Here is an 11,943-nt window from a genome sequence, read left to right as displayed (position 1 = left end):
ATCCCATGCTCCCACAAGGCAGCGCGGGAGCGGCAAGACGGAAAGAGTTCTGTCGGGTGAACAATTAGAACGAACCATTCCAATATGGAGGGGTGGGCGAAGATCTCATGTTAGAAGGTTAGGGGAAAGGGAAGAAATTCCCAGTTGACACTCGAAACGATAGTTATTGTAGAGCATTTAAATGGGAATAAAAATCTTTAGTGGACCTTATGAAGAGGACTGAGATGACTTTCCTTCTACGCCCTCCCCCACAAGCGCTCGTGGTGCGGGCCGCTGCAGCTGCGCCAGGCTCCGCGGTGGCCGCGGACGGAAGCTGACGGGGGTCAATCCAAGTCATGCAGGTGGTACGAAAGACGGGGTCTTGGTTCTTGCGGTCGTGGGCTTGGCCACCGACGCCCAGGTAAGAATGATCACGCACACACACACACACACACGACTGCGCTCCTGCCTGTGTCCCTGAGCCGCCTGGACTGCAGTGGCCTTTAAGCCTGACCTCACCGAGCCTTCCTTCTCCGCAGGGTCGTGGCCGGGGCGCCGGCCTCCACCATCCACACCGGCGCCCAGCAGCTGCAAGACGCGGCGGCCAGTCAGGAGGTTGAGGAGAAGGCGGCGGCTCCGGCTTCGAGCCGCAGCAGCTTCAGGTGAGGGCCACTTAAGCCCAGCTGTCGGGACACCGGCACGGCCGTCCAGAGCCCGAGAACCAGTGAATTCCCAACTTTGCCACTTGACGTCTTTGGGACCTTATGCAAATTAGTACCTGAGCCCCAGCTTTCTCGTCTACAAATGGAAAGGATGCCGAGAGAGTTTGCGAGGATCAAATGAGATGAACCTTGGCACAAAGTGGGCGCTCTGTGAACAGTTTGATGAAAGAATGAGTGAATGTCGGAGGTGTATAGTAAATATCACTTTTTCCCTCTGAGAGGGGTATCACGGCAGACCAACAACCTTCCCTGGGCCTCGGATGCAAAATGGGAGTTGGGGGGCAGGGGGCGCTACGCTGTGGTGTAGATTATTGAGTTGGGGCAGGGTGGATTTTGTGCTCAGCCCTGGGGACTGGCCCGTTGCTTTCCATCAGTGCCACGACCCCTATGTGCATTCACATCCATTTAACAAATGTTTACTGAAAACCTGTTTGGTGCCAGGCACTGTGCTAGGGTGCTGGGAATACAAATACAAAAGATCATTCTTCCCCCACGAGTAGGTCACAGGCTACTGGGGAAAACAGACATGCAAGCATTTTCAGCATAATCTGGTCAGTAGTGTGCTGGAGGTAAGAACTGGTTGCTTGGAAGTATGAAGGAATGAGTGTCTCACTCCTGAGGAAATCAGGCAAGACTGCTGGGAAGATAATGTGGAGCTAAGAACTGAACTGAATGAGAGTTCAGCTGGACAACATGGAAGAGATGATTTTAGGCAAAGCTAGTATTCTGTGTAAAGGCATGCAGTATGAAAGCACATGGTATATTCAGGTGTCTGTGTGATGGCAGATGAGGCCAGCAAGAGAAGGAATCAGCTGAGGGTCTTATCTGTAACAGTGCGACTTTCACACTCTTCCCACTGTAGACGGTGGGGAGCTCCTGAAGGAACTTAAGCCAAGATCCTGTTGGAGTCATTCAACAACATCAGGCACTGTTTTAAGGCATTAGGGACACATCAGTGACCAAACACCCAAAAAACCCTGCCCCCATAGAACTTAAATTCTAGTGGATAGGGGGCAGTAAATAGAAAACACGTAAAACATGAGGGTATGACAGATGGTGAGGGTGTGTCTAGTGTTTGGGAGGAATAGCGAGAAGGTCAGTGTGGAGGAGTGAGGAGCAAAACAGGAGATGGGGGAAGGGGATGAGTGGTGCAGCAGATACACGGGGTGCATCTGTTCCGGCTTGTAGGACTTCGTGAGGACTTCAGCTTTGACTCAGAGTGAGATGGGAAGCCACTGAGAATTTTGAATAGAGAGTTGAAATGATGTTGCTTCATTTTAAAGAGTCCCTTTGGCTGCCGTGTCGATATTGAACTGTAGAGAAGTAAGGATGGAAGCTGGGAGACGTCTTCTAAGCAGTTAGAAGATTTTTGAAATAATCCAGGCAGGAAATGATGGTGGCCTGGACCAGGATGACAGCTTTTGGGGTAGGACATACAGAAAGTGGGACCAACAGGATGTGTTCATGTAAGGTGTGAGAAAAGGAGAGGAAGGAAGGAACACTAAAATTTTTGGCCTAAGCAGCTGGAAAGGTGGAGTCATCATTTCTTGAGATGGGGAAGGCTGCAGGAGTTCGGCTTTGCTTAAAATTAACATCCAATGGAGTTACACTGTAGGCTTTTAGAAATGGGGTTCAGGGGACTGATCGGGGCTAGAGACACATATTTGGAAGATTCATCATATCGGTGATGTTTAAAACCACAAGACTGTACAAGATCATCAAGAGAGTAAAGGTAGATAAAGAGGAGAAGAGGTCCAAGGACTGAACCCTAGAGCTCTAACATTTAGAAATTTAGGAGATGAGGAAAAATCGGCAAAAGAGACAAAGACGGAAACTCCTGAGAGGTAGTAATAAAACCTAGAGGGATTTTTTTTTTTTTTAATGTAGTTCAAGGCTGGAGAGATCAGCTGTGTCAGATGTTGTTATGATAAGTCACTGTGCTGATGACAGAACTGCTCATTGGATTTAACATGGTGAGTTGGTTGGTGACCTTGCCTAGAGCATTTTTGGCAGAATAATAGGGCTAAAGTCTGATTGGAGTGAGTTCAAGGAGAATAGAAGACAGAAAGAAACGTCAAGTGTAGTCAGTTCTTTGAGAGGGAGTAGAGAAATGGGCAATAGCTCAGGGAGGCTTTGAGATAAAGAGGTTTTTGTTTGTTTGTAGGTTGGGGAAATGACAGCATGTTTTGCTGATGGGAATGATACGGGATGGAAACATTGCTGGAGTGATGTCCTTGACAAGTGGAGCATCATAAGAGGAGAGAAGGCAAAGATTGTGGGCACAGATGTTTGGTAGTGGAAGCTGGGAGAAACTCTGATTGCTTGTATTTCTCTACGAAGGTCATCAGCTGGCCGTGAGGAGACAGGAGGGAAGTGGAGGCTTCCACTTCCTACCTAGACAAAGGAAGGTATAAAGTAGTCATCCAGGAGAGTGGAAGGATAATTGAATTGGGGACATGCATCCAGTGCTGAGGGCCCACTCGATGTTAGAAGTCATTAAAATAAAGCAGTTCTCAACTGGGGCAATTTGGCCTCCAAGAGGAATTTCAGCAAGATCTGCAGGCATTTGGGGTTGTTACAACTCAGGACAGTGGAGGGACAACTAGTGGGTAGAGGCCAAGGATGCTGCTGAACACCCCGCAACACACAGGCCAGCCCCTCACCACCAAGAGTTATCTTGCCCAAAATGTCAATAGTGCTCAAGTTGAGAAACCATGCTATGTAGAGAGACCAGTCAACATTGGTGTGGATTTTTCTCTAGCCAGCTGTGCAGAGGCATGCCCAGGCTCAGAGTGGCTGGAGGGATGGATTCAGCCAGAGTTGGGGTTTGCCAGGAAGGTACGATGAAGTAAGAGGAGGCGGAGGACAGAGAGGGTATGCAAGGGAGCGATGATAATGATTGGTCATGAAACTTACTGGAGGCCAGGAGAGAAGAGAAGGCCTGGGGGTGGTGAGGGAAAGTGAACCAGTGGGAGAATCGGAGTGCTTGGAAGGGTTCCTGGAGTGGGGGTCGCATGGGTGTGCCTGGAGGTGCTGCTTGAAACCAAGGTCATGATGAAGTTGCAGACATGGCAATGACAAAGGCCAGGTATGACCACAGGAGGAAGTAGCCAGGCTAGGATAGAGGACACAGGATCATTGGAGAAAAGGAGGTCAAGAAACAGAAGCCATATAGTTGGAAGGATCTTACGGAAGCCGTATGTATAATTATGACAGGAGTGGTGAGCCAGGACTATCAACGCTGCATTTTTCTACATTTATTTGCATTTTTAAAAAATCATCTCTAGCCACTGTGAGAACCCTGATCTAGACATTGTATTGAGTTCAAGATCTTTCTCTATCTCGGTGTAATCTGTCCTCTGGCCAGATTTGGGTAGCACCCAGTTTGCCAACCGTGAGGCCAGGCTTTCTTTATCTGGGGATGGAACTACAGCGGACCCGGCCCAGGTCCCAGCGTCTGGCGCACTGTCAGGGTCCGTTTGGCGTGGTTGCCCTCCGTCCCGTACCTGAGCTGCTTGCAGTGGAAGTCAGCCCTCCCAGACCTTCAGCGGGAGAGAGCAGAGGCTGTTTTCAGTCCTCAGCCCTTCTGAAGAGACACCGTGTGTGCTGGCCCCTCCGTTTTCCTGGTTTTGAGCACGGGTATGAAGAGGCAGCAGACCAGTGTCGGTGGGCTTTGTCTTTCCTTTGTCTGGGCTTCCCCCTGGTGAACCACTTGTTCCTTTGTACATTGGACCTTGTCAGTTTAGAGGCCTGATCTTGTCTGTGCCTTTAATTAAATGGTTCAAGTTCCAAATCCTCCCGAGTTCAGAACCCTTGCTGTATATGAAAGCATTACACTAGTATGGTCAGACTTTAGTAGGCTTAGTTTTTGGACCCCCCGCCGAGTCAGTAGGGGAAATGATCCCTGGGGAAATGATGATGTCCTCTCAGAGCCTCGTCTACTTTCCATCTTGGCTCGTAGGTTGAAAAGCTGGCAGCCTGCTGAGGGGCCGAATCGTCTCCAGATCAGGCCTAGCAGGGAGGAACACACTTGTAACTCTTGAAGACCATTGCATTATTTTCTGTTTTGTTTTTTAAAAATCTCTCTAGGAAAGCAGGTGGGGCTTGGTGGCAGGATGGCTCTCCTCTAATATAGTATTTTCTAAACTGCAGTCCGTTGAATTTCAGGAGGCATGAGGAGGTATAAACACGGGTCTGGTGCGTGTAGGCAGGATGCACCAGCAGGCTTACTCACGTCTGCAATGTTGAGGGACAACTGTATGTTTGAGTAAAAGGAAGGACAGCATTGCAGACTGGGCTTTGAATTGAGGCAGGTCTCCTAGGCCCAAAACCTGGCTTCCCTTGCTGACCCTGTTCTCCTATTTGTATCTCAGTTTCTCCACCTGCACACAAAGAATACTGACCTAGAGGTAGCCAGAGGACAGATTACACCGAGATAGAGAAAGATCTTGAACTCAACACAATGTCTAGATCAGTGTTCTCAACCCTGGGTTCGCATCTGGTTCACCAGGGATATTTTAGGAATAGATTCTCAGGCCCCATCCAGAAGTGAGGCGTGGGGATTAAGCATCAGAATCACAAGATTCTGCCATTCAGCCAGCACGGAATGCTACTGGTCTAGGCTAGAGGTTGGCAAACTGGGTGCTACCCAAATCTGGCCAGGCGCCTGGTTTTTTGTAAATACCATTTTACTGAAACACAGTCACACGCGTTAACTTACTGTTGTCTGTGGCTGTTTTTGCACTCAAGAGGCAAAGCTGAGTAGTTGAACAGAGACTCCGTGGCCAGCAAACCCTGAAGTATTTACTATCTGGCCCTTTACAGAAAAGGCTTGCTGACTTCTATCATGGGGGATGCTGGATTTTTTTTTTATAGTAATGATACTGTAAGTATTATTAAAATTATTTTGTCCTTTTTTATAAAATAGAGAGTCAAGATACATCTGAAACCAGAAATAGAGATTTGACTTTATTTATTTTAGTTGCAGAAAGAGTGTCCCATAGAGAGTTGAAAATACTGATCTGAATGTACTAGAAGGGACACAGGAAGGTAGGGAGAGTGGATTAAATGCTCTTTTTCTCCTAGTGGAAAGTCACTAGGTGTGTCCAGAGTCGACACTCGAGAAAAGACCACCTCGGCCCAGTGTTCGTGGGTACGCTATAGCACCAGACCGACTGGGGGCAGCTACCCCAGGAACAGGTCCGAGGTGCAGCGCTGCTGGTTTTCATTGACTTAAAACAAAAAAAATCGGGATTTACCTGAAGTGTTTCTTTAATTACAGCATTTACCCTCCAGTTCCAGGACAGGAGAGCCCTCTGAGGTGGGCAGGAAAGAAATTCGAGGAGATCCCAATCGCACACATTAAAGCGTCCTACAACAAGTAAGTGGAAGGAGCACCTGGGCAGATCTCAGCGGGGGGTGGGGGGGGCTTCTTTCTCCTTCGTGGGGGAGGGCAAGCCCAGGGGCCTGCGTTCCACACGGTCCCCTGGCGCCCCTCCTCCTCGTTTTGAGGAACCACCTCTGTCTTTATAAAGTTTCTTCAGATTTCATGAAAACATGAACTAGGTTGGGCAGATCCTAGTGTTAAGCTTTCTCTGCCTGCCTTAGGACTAGTATTTCCTAGTTCTGCTCAAAAGTTGGAGAGAGTGTTTATTAGGGTGCATGTGTTAAGTGTTACTGGGTACTGGGGAACAGAGGATGGGTGAGATATACATGAGAGAGGTGGTTTAAGAGTCTATGATTTACTGACAAACTAACCAAAATGTAAATCTGCGAGTAAGTATTGTCCCTTTGAAGCACTCACCTTGGGGCACTGTGCACTGACCTCCAACCTCATAGGGCTACACAGAGTCGTGATTCAGTGCGTGACTTCCAGATGAGTGTTGGGGCCTTCCCAGGTGCATGTTGGCAACAGAAACCTTGCTGACCTCAGGGACAGCTTTGCAGGCCGGCCCCCACTGGGAGGTGGGCTCATTGCTTAGTCACAGCCTGCCCAGGAAGCGATTCAGAGAACCGTACAAGGGACTGTCGGTGGTCAGGGATGGCGTGTGGAGCACAGCTGAGATGCCAGAGGATTCATCCCGCATTCATGTGACAAGCTCGAAGTGAGAGCAGCTGGGTTTCTTTTTCTCCCCTTCTCAGGCTAATAAGGACCTAGGTTAGTGCTCTCTGTATAAGCGCCTCTGCTGAAGTTGTGTCAGGGACGAGCAGTTCTCCTGTGCTTCTGTTCAGCACGGAAAACCCAGGGAGCCCTGCCAGGGGGAGAGGGCAGTGGTAGCCGGGCCAACAAGCAGACGGTCCGGACCCAGGTCCGCCCACCGGCCCCCCCAGCACGGCTCCTCCACCTCCCTCTTGACCGGAGTCCTCAGGGAGCTCCTCAGACCAGAAGATTCAGCGATGTTGGCCAAGGGGACATGAAATGCATGTCTAAATATTTCTTGAAGTCAGAGATGACTAGAAAAGTTTCACTTAAAAAAAGTTTTGTGATCGTGGAACAGAGTGTCATTAGCATTAAAATGATCCAATATGGGAATATTGCTCACTTTTTTAGGTATGATAATGGTTTTATGGGATTTTGTTAAGTCATTATCTTTTAGAAATATATACTGAAATATTTACTGATGAAATGATGGGTCTGGGATTTGCTTCAAAATAACCCATTGTGGGGGAAGAAGGGAGTAGAAACAGAGTTTATAGACAAGACTAAATTGGATAGGAGTTAATTCCTGAAGCTGGGCGATGGGGTCCATGGGTGTTCATATACTCTTCTGTTCATTTTCGGGTATATTTGAAACTTTCCCTAACAAAAGCCTTTTTTTTTTTTTAATTACCTGATGTGAAACATCTAACTTCTTAGAAAAAAAGCCCGACAAAGGTATCAAATCTTAGACGCTTCTTCTGGATGACATTTAACCACCCCGGATTCTGCAGCTTGTCTTAGACTCCTAAAACAAAATACCACAAACGGGGGGCTTAAACAACGGACGTGGATTCCTCACAGTTCTGGAGGTCCGGGAGCAGGGAGCCAGCGTGGGGGGCTTCTGGTGAGACTTCCTCTGAGTCTCAGGTGGCCGGCTTCGCGTTGTGTCCTCTCATGATGGAAGGGGCGGGGGAGCTCTCTGGGGCCCCATTGGTGAGGGCTCCACCTCCACTCACCTCCCAGAGACCCCCCCTCCAAATACCATGAGGTTTGGGGTTAAGATTTCAACATGAATTTTGGGGGGACACAAGCATGCAGTCCATACAGAGCAGTCCTTAGATGATATGACGTGTCCGTTTTTGATGAGGTTTAGGGGGTGATTCTGACCTTTCTTGACACCTGCTGTAGGAGTTCGAAAAGCATTCATCTGAGCAGCTCAGAGGGGAAGTGGCCGAGTGCCCTTTTCCTTCGCACGTGGGCTTGCAGGGGCCTGGCTTCAGTGCTCTTACTTCCCTGACCGGTCGTTATGTGCTGCGTGCCTCCCTGCTTCCCCAGCACACAGATCCAGGTGGTCTCGGCCGCTCACCAGCCCCTTGCGCGCACTTCCTGTGGCACGGAGGGCTTCCGGAACGCCAAGAAGGGCACGGGCATCGCCGCACAGACAGCAGGGATAGCCGCCGCCGTGGTGAGTGTGTGCTTTCTGGCTCCTTCTGGTGGTGCTCCGGCCTCCGCGTGGCTGATCCCGTGAGGAGGATTCTCCTCGAAGCAGTGGTGCCCCACAGCTCTGGTTCGATGCCCCAACCTTGGCGGCAGTCGGAAGAGGTCTGTCTCTCTCCTTCCCTCATGCGATACCGATTTCATTGTGAGCTGTTGCGGACCTTTCTAGAAGCCAATTGGCAGTATGCTCCTATTAGTATATTTATTGACCATCTACTGTACGCCAGACCCTTTACATTCATTACCTTAAATGCTCAGAAGACGCTCAGAATTACCCACGTTTTTGAGAGCCAGTTAAGATCCAGAGTGCTGCTTGCTTTGAGTCATTGGTCCGGGGCCCCGGCCTGTGCGCGGTCTACCATAGCGCCGGCCTTACAGAGTTCACGTTCTGCCAAACAGGAAGTATTTCCTGAAGGAAAACCTTGGCCTTCAAACAAAGCTTGGTGCCCCAAAATATTATTTGCTGTGTATTAATGATCATCAAAATACAATACAGATTTTATACACTTGAAATGTCAGTGTTAATAGTGGCTTCTGCGTGGTAGGTTGAGTGACTTCTGTGTGTTTTCCAGACTTTCTATAATGAATAACTGCTTTTATAATCAAGAAAGAAAATTTTAAATGATAACACTTAAAATTTTCAATGATTTAAAATAACGCTTTTTAAGTGGGTTATTTAAGCGAGGCCTTAAAATTCTGCCTTTACTGAGAAAAATGTGAGCCGTGTTCCGAAATCTCCATCAGGTGGCAGTGCTGCCCCGGTTAACAGGGATCACAGTCGGCTGTAAATCTAGAATCCGACACGTGCGGTGCTCTCTGCTCGTGTCTGCCTAGCACCGTGACCATCTGTCCTTTACTGCCGTCCCTGTTTTCTGCCTGTTTACATATGTGGGTGTCTTCTCCCCGGAGCGCTAACCACTTGCTCCTCCTCTCCAGAAAGCTGCGGGCAAGGGCGTGACCCACGTCCGAGTGGTGGTGAAGGGCCTGGGCCCAGGGCGCTTGGTAAGTGGCCGGGAGGCTCTGCAGCGTGTGTGCTTCCTTCGTGAGAGAAACGGGGCTTGAGCACAGAGTCAGGAGAGTAGACAAGCCCTCTCCTGGATTTCCAGGATGGCTTGAGTGTCTTTCTGGTCTTCTAACCTACTGAGCTTCTCAAAAGCAAGCCCAGGTCACCGAGTTTAATTCATCCCCAAAGAGGTGACATCTGTACTAACTTTTCAAGAAGAGCAAGGCATTAGCCAGGTGTGCGACGAGGGAGGGGACATTCCAGGCAGAGGACACTACAAAAGGGTAATGCTTAAGGTGGGTTGGGGTTTACAGGTAGTCTTGGTTTTCAGATCATAAAGCACAAGGTGGGAAGTGGCAGGTGCTCCGAGAGAAATGGACAGCAGCGAGGACGCGGTGAAGGGGCTTTGTTGGGAGTCTGTGGGGAGAGAACAGAGTCAGGATTGTAGGGATCAGAGCCCCCACCCTGTCCGTCTCCAAGCCCTCCGTGGACGTGCTGGGTCCATGGCATTTCTGCTGTTCCTTCTGCTCCTTCCAGTCTGCCATCAAGGGACTGACCATGGGCGGCGTGGAAGTGATCTCAATCACAGACAACACCCCCATCCCACACAACGGCTGCCGCCCCAGGAAGGCTCGGAGGCTGTGATGAAAGGAAGCGTGTGGCTGAACCTGGCAAGTCCCACCTCCAGCTGGACCTCGTAGAAGGCACACTGTCCGAGCTCTCCCCAGAGCAGGGCTTGCTGGAGACCCCCTTGCGTGGCGGCCTCGCTTGTCCCTTCGACTGGAGACCGGGGTGCAGAAGGGACTCGAGAGGAGCCCCAGGGCAGCTGCGGTGCAGACTCCGCAACCAGGAAGCGCTGCTCTGCAAGCTAGACGCACCTCTGCCGCCTGTCGTAACGTGTGAGCTCTGGCTTGCCCAGTTGCGGGCAGTGATCCCTGTGGCCTTCCGAGAGTGAGGGCGCGGGGCGCCTGGGTGCCGCAGTCTGTTGAGCGTCTGCCTTCCGCTCGGCTTGTGGTCTCGGGGTCCTGGGATCGAGCCCCGCGTCGGGCTCCCTGCTCGGCGGGGAGCCTGCTTCCCCCTCTCCCTCTGCTGCCGCTCCCCCTGCTCGTGCACTCTCTCTCTCTAATAAATAAAATCTTTTAAAAAAAAAATGAAAGTGAGGATGTGACTGTGAATGGGGAGGGGAGACCTCAGGCGGAGGGGGAGAGCCGTTGCTTACCCGGCAGCCTCCTCCCTGCTCCCAGATGTTTCCTTTCGGGCCCCAAATGGAGAGCTGCTTGCCTCCTCCCTCTGGAGTATTCTGGTGGTAGAAATCCCACCGATAACGGGCATGTTTAAAGTTAGCGCCAGCGGTGTGGGAGGACTGCCTGAGCTCCCCCATGGTGACGTCTCCTGCGCACGCGCGGGGGCCTTCCCCAGTCCCAGCGCCCGAGATGGCCCGAGATCCAGGGACCCCGAAGGGAGGAGGGAGAGGGGTATGAGACGGGATTCCCTCGAAAACTGGCTGGATGGAGGGATGGGCAGGAGCAGTGGACGGTGGGGAGCCCCAGGCAGGACTAGCTGCTCAGCGATCGCCTCTCAGCTCCCGGACACTACACGGGAGCCCAAGGCGAGGGGTCTAGAGACCCGACAGGAGGGACCCCGCCTCCTTGGGCACAGAGAGGGCCAGGGTGGAGAGCATCGCAGACGGGAGGGAGCAGGGCGCGTCCTCAGGAGCGCCGTTCCTCCCATGTGAGCAGGGACCAGGGACCGGCGGGCTGAGCACAGAGAGGTAGTGCGATCAGCCTGGACTCCAGCGACTTCATCCACAGGTGTCCTCTCAGGAAAGTGACTGTGTTACACAAGGTTGGGGGGGCGGGGGAGCGGAGACCACAGCTTGGGCATGAATTTAAAAGGAAAAATGTCTCCCTACCGCCTTCTCTTCTGTCCTCAGCAGGTTCACTTGTGACCCTTGACTAAAGAAACCCAACTAGAGGCCTGTTGGATTAAGGCCATGGCCGGAAGGAGTTCCGCCGTCTCACCGTCAAACTGCCCCTAAACATGATTCATGAAAAAACATGAGCACTCGCTCATGCAGCTCCCGAGAACCGCTCTGGGATTTGATCCGGGTTGGCCTTTATTCGGGTGGACAGAGGACAGTCGGACAGTTTATCAGGCAGGGCCCAAGCAAGAAACAGATGGTTCAAAAGGCTGAGAAGGTTAATGAGGGCTCTTCACAGAGGTGTGGGCAGGCTTGAGGGAATAAACACCCGGAGCACTCAAGGACTAGCCAGAGCCCGAAGCCGTGTGTGTGTCCCTGTGCCCCCCGCCCCCCCAGCAGCCTGCAGGGGCAGGAACAGGAGGAGCACAGCCTGTGCCAAACCCTGGCCTGGCCGACAAAGGAAGGAAATGCCCTCACTGTTCCCCTCCCTCCGATCACCTGCGGGCATCCCGGTGGCTGAACCCAACCAGAAGCAAGAAGGGAGGGGAGCAGGCTGGTGTGGTCCTGGAGCGTCGGCCTCCTAGGCCACAGAATGGTGTCCTCTGTCATTCCTGAAACCCTCCATACACTGTCGTGTTCGAAAACGTTCTTTTATTTATAGGAGGGCTTTGAAATGGAAGGG

General features: G+C 51.2%; 1 protein-coding gene across 3 annotated transcripts; it reads left to right on the top strand.

The window, feature by feature from the left end:
* The first annotated feature begins 85 nt into the window (after nucleotides 1-85).
* Nucleotides 86-10,496, top strand: MRPS11 (mitochondrial ribosomal protein S11). Of its 3 annotated transcripts, none has more exons than XR_004923956.2 (6): nucleotides 86-400; nucleotides 519-641; nucleotides 5,983-6,081; nucleotides 8,176-8,442; nucleotides 9,274-9,339; nucleotides 9,878-9,949. XR_004923956.2 is itself a non-coding variant. In XM_036113430.2 (6 exons), the coding sequence occupies exons 1-6, from the start codon at nucleotides 336-338 to the stop codon at nucleotides 9,983-9,985; spliced, it is 591 nt and encodes a 196-aa protein (XP_035969323.1). In that variant the 5' UTR covers nucleotides 99-335; the 3' UTR covers nucleotides 9,986-10,496. The 3 variants fall into 3 exon arrangements, 2 of the variants coding, with proteins under 2 accessions (XP_035969324.1, XP_035969323.1); XM_036113430.2 differs by having other exon boundaries at nucleotides 99-400; nucleotides 8,176-8,305; nucleotides 9,878-10,496; XM_036113431.2 differs by lacking the exon at nucleotides 519-641 and having other exon boundaries at nucleotides 96-400; nucleotides 8,176-8,305; nucleotides 9,878-10,496.
* Nucleotides 10,497-11,943: the final 1,447 nt, after the last annotated feature.

Source organism: Halichoerus grypus, chromosome 8, assembly GCF_964656455.1.
Source record: "Halichoerus grypus chromosome 8, mHalGry1.hap1.1, whole genome shotgun sequence".
Taxonomy (NCBI): Eukaryota; Metazoa; Chordata; class Mammalia; order Carnivora; family Phocidae; genus Halichoerus; species Halichoerus grypus.
This window is presented reverse-complemented; position numbering and strand designations above follow the sequence as displayed.